Source organism: Petaurus breviceps, unplaced genomic scaffold (assembly GCF_028583685.1).
Source record: "Petaurus breviceps papuanus isolate PSGF00001 unplaced genomic scaffold, PetGlider_PUasm1.0 181, whole genome shotgun sequence".
Taxonomy (NCBI): Eukaryota; Metazoa; Chordata; class Mammalia; order Diprotodontia; family Petauridae; genus Petaurus; species Petaurus breviceps.
In genome coordinates, this window is record NW_027185784.1 from 14,052,339 (window position 1) to 14,069,450 (window position 17,112).

The 17,112-nt window shown below is 34.7% G+C and overlaps 1 protein-coding gene across 5 annotated transcripts in view; it reads left to right on the forward strand.

Moving 5' to 3' along the window:
• MKLN1 (muskelin 1) overlaps positions 1-17,112 on the forward strand; it is a 305,308-nt gene that overhangs the window by 246,054 nt on the left and 42,142 nt on the right. For all 5 annotated transcript variants that reach the window (XM_069087238.1, XM_069087241.1, XM_069087239.1 and 2 more), the window contains 2 exons: positions 2,348-2,569; positions 3,431-3,560. In XM_069087238.1, the coding sequence (XP_068943339.1) occupies positions 2,348-2,569; positions 3,431-3,560 (352 nt within the window). The remainder of the gene's footprint in view (positions 1-2,347; positions 2,570-3,430; positions 3,561-17,112) is intronic.

The window sequence follows — 17,112 nt, forward strand, 5'->3', positions numbered from 1 at the left end:
CATCTATCATGCTGTCAGCCTTGATGTCACACACATACACACACACACACATTGTAGATACAGATATTTAGATAGGCTAAACTTTTACAATTCTTTCTTTTTATGCTGTTTTGAGTCCCCTCACTATCCTTGTTACCTTCCTTCAGATACATTCCAGCTTGACAGCATTGTTGTTAGGTTGTAAACTTACGGTGTAGGTGCCGCCTTTTGCCTCTTTGTTTCCCTAGCACAGTGCTTGGCACCTAATAGGTGTTTAATAAATATTTACTGGTTGATTGAAAATGTGATGTAAAGAATTGATTTCTATACTTAGGATGTGGTTTGGTGAGAGCAGAATATGATGGGGTTATCAATTCCTTAATCATATTTTATGACATCTCCAGGGCCATCAGCATTATCCCCAGAAGTTTTATGTGATTCTGTGACTTAAATGAGCTTTTATTCGAGACAGGCTAATGTGAGACAGTGGATTGAGGAGGCCTTTGTTATAATGATTAAACTGGGTTATGTGGACTCATACGCAGCTGTGTATAAGGGTTATCTTACTCTTGATAAAATTGTGGGGACTTCAACTTTTCAACCATTTTGACACATATCTGAGACCTTTCCTTTGGGTAATAGAATTTGACCATGCCTACCCACTGCAAAGCTTTGCAAATTCTGCCCTTATCAGAGGAGAGAAAGAAAAGAGATAGGAGTTGTAGAAGTGAATGACCTGGGTAGGAGATGTTGGAAATTCTAAAATTATTCATTTATTTAGGATAATTCATTTAAGGCAGGAAAGTACCTCAAATCAAGTGTCTCAAGGGATAGAACACTGGATCAGGAGTCAGGAAGACCTGAGTTCAAATCTAGCCTCAGACACTTACTAGCTCTGTGACCCTAGCCAAATCATTTAACCTCTGTTTGCACCAGTTTCCTCATCTGTAAAATGGTGATAATAATAGTACCTACCCCCCTCCCCAGTAGAGGGTCTTGAAGAGCAAATGAGATGATTATAAAATGCCTAGTATAGTGCCTGGCACACAGTAGGTACTATATAAATTTTAGTTATTTTCTCCTCATTGGCATCATCATCTTCATCAATTCCAGTTCTCTCATTAAGGCCTAGAGAGATTCAGTGATTTGACCAAGATTCATTCAGTTAAGTAGTAGGGTTGAGATTTTGAGCACATGCCCTCTGACTCCAAATTCAGTGATTTTCTAAATCAGTCAGTAAACATTTATTAAGTACCTATTATGTGCTAGGCATTATGCTAAATGCTTAAGGCACTACTAAAAGTTGGTTGAAATGTGTATTAAATATGGTGTTTTGGGGAGGAGAGAGAAATATACAATATGGGTGGAGCTTTCATGCATAGTTTTAACTTTAAATGTAAATCCCACTCAAGTTTGGATCTACTTTCCATTCTGAACTTTTTGGCTTGTAAATACTTTGAGAAAGAATTTTATTCTTACTTGGAGTCATATGAAAATGACCCTTAAAAACTTTATGATATTTGGCTAATCTCTCTTTAGTTAAGTTCTCTGGGTTGCAGGGAGAGAAGAATAGAGATAAAGATATGTGATGATTTTAGAATGGAGATGTTTGTTAAATATGAGATACTTATTAAAATAGTATATTTTAAAAATATGAATTGCAAAACTTAAAGTAACCTAGAATGAGAATGTCATATTTAAAAGTACCTAACATCAGTCAAACTGTAAAAATCATAACTTTCAGCCTTCCATTTAGGGACCAGCTCTTAGAGCCATCTGTAAGATGAGGAATTAGATTAGATGACTTCTGAGGTGCTTTGCAACTCTTGATTGAAGAACCTATGATCTGTAAAATGCTTATAGTGATCTGAAGTTCCTCACAGTGTAAAGAAAGTAATTTGTAAATTAAGTGATTAACAAATGAGAAATGTTAGTATTGGTAGTACCAAACACAGATAGATGGTAGCCCAGGAGAGTAATTAAAAAAAAAAAACAAAAGTAAGTACAAAAGGATAAAAGTGGTTATGGGAGCAGTGTCCAGCTTCAGTTGTTCAGTAGCATCTGTTGCTTTTGATAAAAGCTGTTGTACTTTAAGTACAACTTGGAGAAAATCTTCAGTTTTTTAATCCAGGACATTACTCCTACTGAAAAAAGTGAAATGTGGAGTAGTATTTTAAAAACAGCCAATGTCTTTGTTTAAGTATTTTTAATATTTTTGTTATTCATGACACTCTAGTGGTTTTCTTGAATTTTAAAATTTAAAACCAAACCACAGATTCTCCGAAATTCTAAAAAGTATGCATAATTACATTAACTCCTTAACATGTTGACAAAAACATACTAAAATAAATTTATTTTCTTTGTGCAGATGTGTATGGATTCTGAAAAACACATGATCTATACTTTTGGTGGAAGAATTTTGACTTGTAATGGCAGTGTAGATGACAGTAGAGCCAGTGAACCTCAGTTCAGTGGTTTATTTGCTTTTAACTGCCAATGTCAAACATGGAAGCTTCTTCGAGAGGATTCATGTAATGCTGGACCTGAGGACATCCAGTCCCGCATAGGACACTGCATGCTTTTCCACTCAGTAAGGACAATTGAGATTATAATACAAAAACTGTAATGTTTGTTTTACTTTAGTCAAGAAAGGGTAAAATCTATTTCATTTTGTACAACTAAATTTAAAATTCCTATCTTTCTGATATTCACATAAATAATGGAGATATCTGTGATTTTTCTTCATTTTAGTACCTTCAAAATAAGGGGGAAAAAGTCCCATTTATTCAGTTCAAATGAGACCTTCCTTGCTAGCCTAGGGACTTCTAGTTAGATATCATTCTCCATTTCAACAGGGATTCTTAAATTAAGCTTCACTGTTACCCATCTGGATACAGGACCTATTTCCCCTTTCCATCTTAATGCTAATTCAGCTCACACTTTCATGCCAATAAAACGGAACACTAAATTATCTGTTCCTCTTAGTTATTTTCACCATTGTTCCTCCCCTTTTCCCTCTTATGATTTTTGTTTATATCCTTGTGGATATTCCTGCTGCATATTAACTTTATAGTCTTAAAGGGTTGCCTAGGATGCTGAGAAATTGTGACTAATTAATTCATCCATAGTCACGCAGATAATATGACGGAACTTGGATCCAGGCTCTTCCTGACTCCAAGGTATAGCTTCTTTCCACTGTGCCAGGCTTCCTGTCTGCTCTGCTTTATAAGTGTAAAAATGTAAGAATTGGCTCTATACATCTTTAGCCTATGCACCTTCCGCTCACTGCTTACCAGACAGAGCAGCTGATCAAACATTGATCAGAACTAGTTTCTTAAAAGTTTGATCACTAAAGAGTAAGTCTTTGTGAACTGATCTTCAGCTATCATTCTATATCACTGCTCCCTTTTCTGTTTACTAGTTTTTTCCTATTTTTTTTTTCAATTTTCAGAAAAACCGTTGCTTATATGTATTTGGTGGTCAGAGATCAAAAACCTACTTGAATGATTTCTTCAGTTATGATGTAGACAGTGACCATGTGGACATCATATCAGATGGCACCAAGAAAGACTCTGGAATGGGTAAGAAATTTTTAATGAACTTTGTTGTGACTGGTAAAGATGGAAAATGAATTTTCTGTGAATAGAAGGGATATGAAAGATCCTAAGTTTCTTTCTTGCTTTTCTTAGCATAAAAAGAATCCTTGACTATGCACGAATCCATTATGTAGCTCTAGTAAAGAATAAAGACTTTTCCTAGAACTAATAACTAAAAAAGCTATGCTATAGATTTGCAGAATTATAATAGATGACCATTTTTCCATCACCCTCTGCTTCTCCCACAAGTGACCTTTCTTTTTTTTTTTCTTTTCGCTTTTTTGGAGGGCAATTGGGGTTAAGTGACTTAGTCACATGGCTAGTTTTTGTGTTAAGTGTCTGAGGTCGAATTTGAACTCAGGTACTCCTGACTCCAGGGCCAGTGCTCAGAGATTCACTGTGCCACCTAGCCACCCTCAAGTGACCTTTCTAACCTGTTTTCTAATGACGTTTTTTGTGTACCAAAAGGAGAATTTGAAGAGGTTGCTCTTCTTCTCTAAAACCTATGGAACATGTTGGGACTTTTGGAATTAACAGATCATTATATTATATGAAAAGAGGTTAAGATATGAAATTTCCTAGTAGAATCACTAGGGATTTTAATACTCTAAGAATATTGTGGTATTTAGTAGTATTTCATATTTTTTAAATAACAATTTTAACAAGCTCAGAAATCGAATGTCGACCACCTAAATGAGCCTTGACATATAAATTTTGCATCTGTGCCTCTTAAACCTAAATGAAAGCATAAAATGTAATTTTCAACTCATTTCTGACATAGTTTGATATTCCCCCATATATCTTTATGTACTTATTATATGTATTATACATATAATACCTATATATGTTTATATACATATACATATAACTATGGTTATTGAAAGTCGAATAGTATGTGTTTACGTATATACACAAAAATATTTAGTCACCTTCTGAGGCTTCTTGTGGTTTTCTGGCGCCTACTCTTTTAAATAGTAATCTATAATCTTCCTAAATGTATTTGTACATTTTTTTGTGGCAGATACTTTCTAGCAAATCTCTTTGCAATGTACATTCTCTAAAATAGAAATAAGGTTTCCATTTTTTAAATAAAATTTTTATTGATATCTTTTTTATGTATTACCAAAATTTCCCCTAGTTTGCACTCTCCTTTCCTTGCCAGAGAGCAATCTCATATGACAAATAGTATTTTTAAAAGGAAAGAGAAAAAAATCATCAGCAAAACTATTAAATACACAGAAAACATCTGAAAATATTTGCAGTCAACCTGTGGACCTCCCAACTCTGCAAAGGAGTGGGTATCTTCTTTTTAACCATGTTTGGTATTTATAATTTTGTCAACATTCACTTTTGTTCTTTCCATTTTCATTGTTATAGTTGTATATATTTTCTTGACTTTACTTATTTCATTCTGTATTATCTCATGAAAACCTTCCATGCTTCTCTGTATTCATCGCATTCCTCATTTCTTACAGCACAGTAGTATTCCATTACATTCACGTTCCACAATTTGTTTAGTCATTGTCCAAGTGATGAGCATCTACTTGAGTGGTTTCTGCTTCTTTGCTATCAGGAAAAATACAGTTTTGAATATTTTGGCATGTATAGGGACTTTTTTCCTTTAATGGCCTCTTTGGGGTATAAATCTAGTAGATGAATCTCTGAGTCAAAGCATATGGACATTTTAGTCATTTTACATGCATAATTTCAAATTGCTTTCCAAAATGGTTGTACAAATTCACAGCTCTACCAACAATGCACCAATGTGCCTGTCTTCCCACAATGTCTCTCAACATTAACTATTTCCTTCTTTGTAATTTTCGCTGATTTGCAGGATTTTGTGCGTGTGTTGTAATTTATTAATAAAAAGATATGTCTTTTAATATTGCTGATATGATTCTGACTTTGACCTTTTTTTGACTAGTTTTGTTGTCTCTGTTATATACATTGGTTGCAGTCATCATATATATGGGTTTTTTTTTCCCTTTGCCTGCTTTCTTCTACTTCCTGTTTCAGTTAGTCATATTCTTAATTCTTTGTGATTCAGTCCCATTCCATTCTATCCCTGTGCCATATAATTTGTTCAGCCATTCTTCAGGCTTTGTGCACATATTTTTCTTTTCCAGTTTTTTGATTTTTGCAAATAATCCTGCTGTGAACATTTTTCTACATATGGGTCTTTTCTTGCTAGCAGTAACAGAACCATAACTGGGAATTTTTGTGCCTGGAGCAACCACTACAAACTACACTCAGACCAAGCAGCTAAAAAGGTATCTTTGATTATGGGGTAGGTGGTAGACACCACTCCATGGAGACTCTGGGAACTATGAGTACAATACTAAGAACAGGAAGCAGGAAAACTTAAGTTGCTTCCTATTCTAATTAGTTATTTTTGACAATTAGCTGCTGAGGTAATTTCATTTTTGTATTTGTGTACCACATGCCTGGTATTTACAATATGACATTGTCTGCAATGCTTGGGCTATATCCCAAGTAGAGCAGAGGCTTAATAAATGCGCTTGTTGATTGATTGCTATTAAGAGTTTCTTCCCATTTGATATCTAACAAGCCTACTTTGTTGTGTGGGGGTAGTGTGGTAACCCCTATAGCAGATAGATGTTTCAGGGAAATTGCTAAAATAGGACCTGAAGTCATTCTCTTCCCACAACTGTCAACAAGAATGTTAGAGCTTAAGATAACCTTGGGAACCTCCTAGTTTTTAAACTTTTATTTGTGTTATGGATGACTTCTTCTGCCATCTCTGTAAAGACCGTGGACCTTTTCTCATAAGAATCTTTTTAAATTCATAAAATAAAATGTCACAGAGGAACTCGGTTATATTGAAGTACTGTTATCAGAATATTTTAAATAAGAAGTTCACAGACCCTAAATTAAGAATACCTCATATAGTCCAAGTCCTTCATTTTACCAAGGAGGAAATTGAGGTTCCAGAAGAAAAGTGATGTGGATAAGGCCATGTGGACATTGAGGCTGAAGTGAGGCAGCATTAAGTAGAACCCAAATCTCATAGATTCACAAAATGTTAGCTTTGGGAAGAATTTTAGAGTCTCTTTTGTCTAGTTCTCTTCTTTTACAAAGTAAGTTATCAGAGCATAGATTAAAATTTAGCTCTCGTGGCTCTTTAATTCCTGATTCTTCTTGCTGGAATTTGACCTTAGGCTCATTCATCCCAGGTAAGGAAGCCAGCAGCCTTCTGCACAGGGAACAGGGACCTGGGTATGTCCCAGACTGCAGCAGAGTTGGGTTCAGTGTGTGTAGTATACCCATTGTCTTTACTTGCCTTCTCTTTCCTGTTGTTCAGGGGTCTAATATGAGATTATTGATTTGTTATTCCTTCCTCGATCATTGTTTGCAAACAGTAAAGAGAAAGAGAAATAATAAAGAGAACAGAATAAAAACCAAAGGTGTTTTTAAAAGGCACAGCAAAAGAAAGGTAATATAATAGTAACAAGTTGGAGGAGAGGTAACATTTTGAACTAAACAGGGAAAGAAATAGGACAAAAAAAATAGGGAGAAATCAGTAAATGGGGAAAGGTAAGCATTCAGGAACTGGTACTAAGAAGAAAAAAGCCTGTGGGGATAAATTCAAATCAAATTAACCATGGAAAATTACTTTGAAAGAGGGAAGGGGATTTTTAAAAATAGCAATACTTAAGAAACTAGTGGAGGAAAGCATAAATCTTACAATCACAACTAAAGTGTAAATGGATAAAACAGTTGAATAAAAAATAGAGAAAATTAAAATGAAAAGCTGGGACAAAATTTGTTATGCATCATTTGAATCTAAAATAGCAAGAGGAATTGCAACCAAGCTATCAAATGAAGACAAATTCAAAATATTAACTGAAATATATTATTCTTAAAGAAATAATAAACGAGTCAGCACTAAGCATATGTTCCAAATAATATAGTCTCTAAATTCATATAGATAAAGTTAACTGAATTGCGAAAAGGTGTAGTAACAGTAGTAGTAGGTACTTTTAATGTTTATTTCTCAGAATTGGATAAATCTGTCAGTAAGGAGAACAAACCTTTGGACTTTATAAAGCTGAAAGACTTAGCATTTATGAATGGTAATATATTTTTCAGCAATCCATGATGCCTTTACAAAATAGACTATGTACTGGGAAATTATAAATAAACATAAAAAAAAATAGTACACACCTTCTTTATATAACATAACCCAATAAAATTAGTAATTTATATGGGAGCAGAAGCAAAAGATACACACCTAAATGGAAAAGGGGGAAAAGAAAGCACATTTTGTTCAGTGTAAAAAAGAAGAAAGAAAATGATAATTGTTTTGTCTAAAACTAAAATGGATTTCCTTGTTCCATAATGAGTTTTTTGTCATGAAATTGAAAGAGAGGGCTGGATACCTGTTTTTGTTGAGTTTGTTTAAGAGGGGCTTCATCTTTCAGGTACTCTAAAGTTCTTGATTATTAGCTAAAGAGGCTTCATATATCCAGAAGAGGTCTGGATTAGGTGAATTCTTAAATTTCTTTCAGTTTGAAGATTTTCTGGTTCTGTTTCAGAAATTTTTTCACAGTAGCTTGTGTATTTTCCAGAAGAGACTTGCAATCGGGGTTAAGTAACTTGCTCAAGGTTACTCGGCCAGGTGTTTCTGGGTGGGTGCTAAGTGTCTGAGCCCGGGATTCGATCTCCAGGTCTTCTCAACACTGGAGCGGGTGCTCTTACTCGCTGTGCTACCTGGCCGCCCCGAGACTTTTTTCAATATAATATCTAAACAGACAACTTAGCAGCTTTTAGAATACAGATTTATAATAGCTTTATGGTAAGCATTTTCAAAAGTCTTTTATTAGTTTTTGTCAGGCAGTTTGGTACCTGAATTCCAAATATGAGTTAATTATATGATAGGAATGTTTCATACTGATAAAAAATATATTTGGTTCCTGGATTTCTGGAATTGTCATTGATACTTTAGGTTTTGATACTCCAGATCATGGCCACAATTGGTTATATTTTAGGTATTCTACAGTAGTTCATGAAAAACTTTTGATCCATTTCACTAGTTTATGAAAAACATCTTTGATCCAGGGCCTCAAGAAGGTAGAGTAACTTTAACAGCACCTTCAATTTATTTGTTAATCCCTATTTAAGGCACTTAGAGTGCTTAATATCTACTGAATCCCTGTTAAATAGAAGGCTCCGTAGTTTATTTTTAATTTTGTAATTAAGGTAATGGGTTTTCTCTCTTGACTGATCTCCCATTGCCTTTTCAGTACTTTGAATTAATTTTTTTGTTAAGTGGATGGGGGGGTTTGGGGGCCGGGGGCTTTATACTTAACTTGAAAGTATGTATAGAGAAAAAAGATGTATTTAAGAAAAGTAAAATGAGTTGATCCAAAATAGAAACAACAAAAGTCCCCTATCACCAAGGAGTGAGAGTAAGGGTGGAGGTGGGGGTGGAGGTGTGTGTGAATGATAGTAAGGAAATGTAATTCTTACATTGTCTTATGTCCTAAAGCTATACTGGGAGTTGGGAAACCTTTGTATTATAATCTGAGTTTCTCCAGAATTGTGAGGAGTCCAGTCTCCTTTGGTAAAGTACCATTGCCAGCATCATAATTGAAAAGCCTCTGTTTTATTCTTTTATACACCAAAAGAGTTGGCAGTGTCAAAATTGTATACACAGAAATTGGAGACTACAGAACATGATTGGCCTATGGTTCTGGATTCAGGGGAGAAAGAAATTCAGTTATTTCTGGGTTGTGTGAACAAGATGGAGGAGCAGGAATTTGTTCTGATCCTCATGAACTCACAAGCCTCTGAAATAATAATTTTACACAAGGGCTAAAGCAACTACAGCTATCTCTATGGTCTAAGACACCAAGAACTCTGAATTAACAGCCCAGTGAAGTACCAGGAGATAAACCTAATCCTTAAATCACTCCTACCAAGTGCTCTCAAAAGTATTACAGCCTGACCTGAGGCCTTGTGCTCTGGAATTGATTTGGCAATTCCCTTGATGCTGCAGTCTCTGCCTCCTTTCTACACCCTTCCTCTACCTTCACTCAATCATTCTGAGACAACAAGCAACAGCACTTCATTCTGCCAGTCCTTCACTGAAAATGAAGGTCCAGAAGCCCAGAAGCCAGAGAACTTGGGTAAGCTATTAGTGTGGGGGTATGAGGAGGGGGTGGACTGAGAGTGGGCAAGGGAGTGTAATGGAAATGCAATTGTAAAGATCTTCCCTGCCCCTAGGCCCTTTGATAGGCTTAAGAGACTCTGAGAACCTTCCTTGATTTGAAAATATACTCTGTCCCCTAATAGGCTGAATGTGGTCACATGGAGCCTGTAGAAGGAGGCTTGATTTTCAGGAATGCCCACACCTTGATGCTGTGATTGATTGGACAGTGAGTCAAGAGGGCAGTTATATTCTCTGACCCAGGAGAAGGCTATGAGGCTTTGCTTTGGGGCTCACTTTGAGAAGTGTTGTGTGATTTGACCAGATGAGACTGTTGAGAGCCCCCCACCCCCCTTTGAAAAACCCAGATGTTGATGCTTCCCTCTCTGCTAACTGTGATTTGGTATGGATGTAATGGTTGGACAGTTTGGAAGCCTGTCGGTTTGATCTGTTTCTCTGTCTTGTAACTTCTGTCTCTATACTCTGAAGTTTGGGGTGCTGACTTTTTCACCCTGAACTAAGTAAACGATATATGTTTGATTCATTAAAGTAAGCTTGTTAACCCATTTTGAGTTGCTTTCCTTTAGAAAAGTAGATCTAAGAACCTGTGTTGGCAGCCACCCTGGGGATGCTGGGGTGCTTGCTTCTACAGGGAGGTTGAGGGAAAACTGTTCATCAAGCCTAAAGGAAAAGGAACTAACATACAGCTGAGACCCACCCCCCAAGTTACTTGAAGAGACTGAGTCCTGTAAAAAATTAATTTCCTAGCATGGGAGGAGACTGAGATAACTGAGGTTCAGCCCTTGAAGAAACTGCCATCAAAGTCAGTCAGAAAGAAAGTAATAGGAGAATATAAGGAAAAATGACTGAAATGACCAAAAATGTCAGGAGGAAGATTAAAAATTTTGGAAGGTTAAAAATTTTGAGCACAGTCAGATAAATCAATAGGGAAGATATTTATAATAAAAGGAACTCTGACCTCCAGATCATCTAAACAAGTCCAGACATCTCTGAATAAATGTAAGCGAAAGAAAAATGATTCAACACTTAATCTGGAAGAAGAGAGGCACAAAGCAATCACATTAAAAAAAACACAATCTCTACACAAGTAAAGCATATGTGTCTTGAAGTCAAAATGTGTAGACACAACTTAATTATTATAGTTCTTTCAGAAAAATGTGACAAGTTTTAAAAATCACCTAAAATGCAAGAAATAATACAAGAAAACTGCCAAGAATTTCTAAGCACGGAAAAAAAAAATGTGCTGGTCAAAAGAATCCATAAATTGTCTCCAGTGCTATACTGAAGACTCCAAGACATATACAGTGGTTAAATTTAACAGTTCCAGTAACAATAATTCTGCAATTAAAGGGAAGAAGATACTCAAATATAACAGAAGGGAAGTATGAACAACACAAAACTACTCTGCATTCATAGAAACTGCAAGGGGAGATGATATATGTTCCAAAGAACAAAGGAACTCAAGGTACAGCCCAGTGACATTCCCTAATCTGATCCTAATTGTCAATAAAAAGATGGCTATTAGACAAAACAAAGGAATTTTAAGCATTCCTACAAAGAAAACCACACCTGATCAAATTTTTGCTGTTCAGATATTCCAGACAACAGAAGTACAAGAATAGTAACCAAATACAAAAGAGCCAACAAAAGTACAAGTGAGGAAATAAATTTTACCCCAAAGAGGAAAAAAGTCTAAAAAGAGAAAGACATCTTCGAGGTTAAAATAACATGACAACACACTGACCAAATTGAAAAGTTTGCTTCTAAAAGTGTGCAAGGTGACAAGAGAGAAAGCAGAACTTAAATAGAAGAACTGATGGCAAAGGAAAAGACTTGAAACATGATGGAGAAACTTCCTCATCCCCTGCCTACAGGTGAATTCTATCAAAAGAACAGTACCAATATACACAAATTATTCTCAAAAATTGAGAAAGCAAGCACTCTACTAGATTCCTTTTATAAACAAATATAATCCTAACATCTAAACCGGAGAAAGATAAAGCTCAGGAGAACTATATCCCAATATTATTAATGAATATCAGTTAAAAAAACTTAAGTATAATCTTTTCAGACTACAGCAGCAAGAAATCATCATGACCAAATTAGAGTTATACCAGGGATTCAGAGATAATTTAACATTAGGAAAATAACACAATCATTTTTAAAACTTTTAAAACTACATGATTATCAGTCAGTGTAGAGAAAGGAGTTTCTGAGGTGGATCTGTCCTTCAAATGGACAGTTTTACAGCAGAGTAGAATACTTTTTTTTCCCCTTTAAATTAACTTATTTAATTTTAATTTTCAACAGTCACTTCTGTAAGGTTTTGAGTTTTAAATTTTCTCCACCTCTCTCCTGTTCCTCCTCCCCAGGACTAAGTGCAATCTGATAAAGGCTCTACATATACATTCTTATTAAATGTGTTTTCACATTAGTCATGTTGTAAAGAAGAATTAGAATGAATGGGAGAAACCACAAAAAAGAAAAAAAGAGAGAGAGCACAAATAGTATGCTACAATCTGCATTCAGACTCCATAGTTCTATCTCTGGATGTGGATGATATTTTCCATCATGAGTCTTTTGGAGTTGTCTTAGATGCTTGCATTGCTGAAAAGAGATAAGTCTATGAAAGTCAGTCGTTGCACAATGTGGCTGTAGCTGTTACTGCATACAGTGTTTTCTCTTGTTTCTGTTCCTTTCACTCAGCAACAGTTCATATAAGTCTTTTCCAGATTTTTCCGAAGTTCACCTGCTCATCATTTCTTATAGCACAATAATATTCCATTACATTTATATACTACAGCTTGTTTGGCCATTCTTCAGTTGATGGGCATCCCCTCAATTTCCAATTCTTTGCCATCACAAAAAGAGCTGCTATAAATATTTTTGTACATGTGGGTCCTTTTCCTATTTTTATGATCTCTTTGGGATACAGCCCTAGAAATGGTATTGCTGGGTCAAAGGGTATGCACAGTTTTATAACCCTTTGGGCATAATTCCAAGTTGCTCTCCAGAATGGTTGGATCAGTTCACAATTCTACCAACAATGCATTAGTGTTCCAGTTTTCCAACATTTATAATTTTCCTTTTTTGTCATGTTAGCCAATCTGACAGGTGTGAGGTGGTACCTTAGAGTTGTTTTGATTTGCATTTCTCCAATCAATAGAGATTTAGAGCATTTTTTCATATGATTATAGATGGCTTTAATTTTTTCTTCTGAAAACTGCCTGTTCATACCCTTGACCGTTTATCAACTGGGGAATGACTTGTATGTAGAATACTTTCAATGATCAAAAACCATTCTCTAAAAGATAATTGGTCAAAGAATATAAAGAAAAAGATCTTAAGAAGAACCATTAACTGTTAACAACCACATGATTAAATGCTCCAAATTACTAATAACATGAGGAATGCATGTCAAAACCACCCTGTAGATTCTTCTCACACCTTGCAAATTGACAAAAATGACAAAAGAGAAATATTTCTGGAAGTTTTATGGAAAGATAGTCACATTAATGTATTGGTGGGGTTGTAAATCAGTATGGGCATTTTAGAAAGCATTTTAGAATTAAGCATAAAGTGACTAACATATCCACATGCTTGACCTGGAGTTTCCATTAATAGGCTTATATCCCAAGGAGGCTTTTATAAGAATAAGATGCCCATATGCCCTCAAATTTATAACAGCACTTTTTCTAGTAGCAGATAATTGGAAATAAAGTAGGTGCCCATCGATTGGAGAATGGCGAAATCAATCATAATACATGAATGTAATAGAATATTACTGTCTGAATGAGGAATGTGATGAATACAATGGCAAATTTACATAAATGTTACAAGGTAGAGTAAGCTGAGCCAAGAAAACAGCGTACATTAATATTATAATAATGTAAATGGAAAGAACATCGAAAGTCAAAATGAAGGTTACAAAATTACAAAGAACAAGCCTGACTCCATATGAGAGATCTGAGAAGACTCCCCATACCTTTGCAAAGGTGGGAGGTCTACCAGTGTAGTACACTGTAGTATTTTCAGACTTATTTGATATGCTGATTAAGTTTTTCTCATTTTTTTCTTTAAAATTATTTTGTTATGTTGCGTGACTGTCTTGGGAAAGGGGTAAAAAGAGACTGGATAAATTTTGGTGATGTTAAAAAAAAAAGCATAAGTTGCCAGTCTGTCAGAATTTGAACTCCCCAGGCATTGCTTTTGGAAACTCAGGATCACTGAACCAATTGTGGCAAATATAAACATTGCAAACAAAATATTCTTGTACCATAATTAACAAGGTATGTAAGGAATGCAGAGAAGCAGGAGATTTGTACTATGTGATAAAAAGGAAAATAGAAGAATCAAGAGCACTTACATATTCATGATAATAATTTAGTAAATGAAAATGATACTGAAAGGCAGCTGATCTCAAATTAATTTCAGTGAATAATTTTGGATCCAGAGGACAGAGGATATAATAAATTCCTTCTCTTTAGTGAGATGGAGAATTTATGGGTATGGAATGTAGCCTATTTAGTTAGACTTAATTGCTTTATCACTCAATTATGCTTAATTGTTTTTCTTTCTTACAAGGAGAGATGCAATGCAGGGGACAGGATAGTAAAGGGAAATGACTCATATGGGGAAAAAAAAAACACAAAGGGCATTCATTAAAGTGTTGAGGAGAAGAAGAAGTGAGAGTCAATTCCAAACCTAGAGTGAGGCATTGGAGTGGGACTTAATCAAAAGAATACATTATAAGAAAATGACCTTTTAATGATTAGTAGTTTACAGGTAAGTTAAAGTACCACTGATTATAGAAGATAAAATACAAAATGAGCCACTGTAATTCTTGAATGGTTGAAAAATATATTAACTATACTTCTAAATAAATACAGTTAATTCTTGAATGGTTGAAAAATATATTAACTGTATTTATTTAGAAGGGATAGTTATTTGAAAAGAACTTAACATGTAATTATTACATTTTTCAGTGGCTTAATAATCTGTATTATTTGTTAGACATTGCTATTAATGTGTCACTGTGACTTTTTCAGATCTTATTGTTGAAACCGTAGGAGAAAATTAGTCAGACTGTTAGATCTCAGATTAGATGTTATATTTATGCATTTGTAGAATTGTGACCTCTTGTAGGTGCACTAGATTCCACAGAGACTTGACTCATCATCTGTAATTGTGCACTGAGTTATCTAAACCAGAATATCCAATGTTGTAAAGAAACTTTACCTTAACTTTTCTTTTTAGTAGCAAGGAATAAGTAGTGTTAAAAATTCCTCGAATTTTATCTCATCTCACTTTCTGAGGCTGTAACAACATGATGTTCTCTTCAATATCAAGTATAATCTAAACTATTTAATTGACACTGTCTGGTTTGTTATAAACTCTTCTTCCAGGGAACAAGTTATATTTTTGGATGCCTACGTTTTGTGGGCACGTCTTGATAAGAGAAAGTAAAAATAGATGATTTTGTTTAAACAAATTGGAAATTCTACTTAAGTACTCTCAGAGTTAACTATTGTATCTCTTTCTCTCCCAGAGAACCATCCCATATAATGAAAAAAAGGAAAAGAGAGAAGGAGATAATCTTCAGCAAAAATAAAATGTTGAACAAGTCCTATGCTACATACAGTCTTAGAAACCTATAGTTTTGCACCTCTATAAAGAAGCAGGAGGAGATAGATATCTTCTTTTGGGCCAAGGTTGATCATTAAAATTTTGCAAGATTGAATTTTGATTATTTTGTTATGATTCTTTCCATTTATATTGTTGTATTCCTTTAATGTAGTTTTCCTGCTTCTGCTAACTTTACTTTGTAGGTGTTTAAGTAAGACTTCCCATTTTTTTTGATAGTCTTTATAGTCATCATTTCTAAGGGCACCCACATTATTTCATTACCTTTATGTACCACTCCTTGTTTAGCCATTCCCTTATCAGTGGGTGCTTACTTTACTTCCAGTTCTTTTATACCACAAAAGGTTCTGCTATAAATTATCTGGTATATACAGGACCTTTCCTTTAATCACTGACCTCTTTGGTATATGTTCTAAGCAGCAGAATCTTTATCAAAGTATACGGGCAGACACTTTAGTTACTTTCTTTCCATAATTTCAAATTGCTTTCCAGAATGTTTGGTCCATTTCAGAGTTCCTCAGAGTCTGTAATTGTGATCATCCTTCTACAACCTCTCCATCATTAGGCTTATATACCAAGGAGGTCATTGAGAAGAAGAGAGTCCCCATGTACACCAAAATATTTATAGCAGCACTTCTTTGCGATAGCAAAGGATTGAAAACAAAATAGATGCCTAGAAATTGGGAAATGACTAAATAAATTGTGGTATGTGAATGTCATGGAACATTATTGTTCTGTAAGAAATGTTGAATTTGATGAACACAGAGAAGAATGGAAGATCTATGTGAAATAATAGAAAATGAAATGACCAGGACCAAGAAAATAATTTATTACACAGTGACTACAACAGTAAAAATGGAAAGAGCTACCATAGTAAATAATCAAAACTGAATGCTGCAAAATTATAAATAACAAACACAGCTGAAAAGAAAAGCTATGAGAAGACACACCCATTCCACCACTTCATAGAAGTGGGAAGATCCATAGTAACTGCACATATTTTCAGACTTTTTTGGTATATTTGTTAGATTTGCTGATTTTTTTCCCCCTTTTTGTCTCTTAAAAATACTATTTATTATATGGGATGACTTGAAGGGTAACAGAGAAAGATACTGGATATTATGGGATATAAAGGAAAAAGACATCAGTAAAAACTTATTTTTAAAAGCAGTGATTAGTCAACTAATCTACACCATTTATCAAGATATTTGGGAGCCTCCATTATTTAGCAGCTTTATCATTAAATAATCATGTTTTGGTTTAAAAAGTATCATATCCTTTCTCTGCAACTTAAATATTACTGGACATTATCTGTATTCCTTAAATGTTTAGTAAAAATTCCAGTACCCTCCAACTGTACTATTTCTGTTCATTAGAAAACTGATGTAGAACAGTGCTGTGGCAACAAATTCAGGTTTTGGGTTGTACTTTCATTGTGTAATCATAAAAAGCTGGCTTTATCTAATAGGTCTGGGGATAATTTTTGTCTCTTTTTATAAGGCTTTGTTTAGCTTTTTCAGAATGGCTTGCTTGTTTGTATTTCTGATGAGGAATAATATGTATGACATAAAATATCCAATCATTTTTATCTTCAGCTATGCTGTTGAAAATTTTGAAAATTCTAATAACAGATTAAGAAAGTTGAAAGGGTGGGAGGGTTGTCATTGTCATCTCCTAAAAAGGCTCTATGAAAATAGGTTGGCA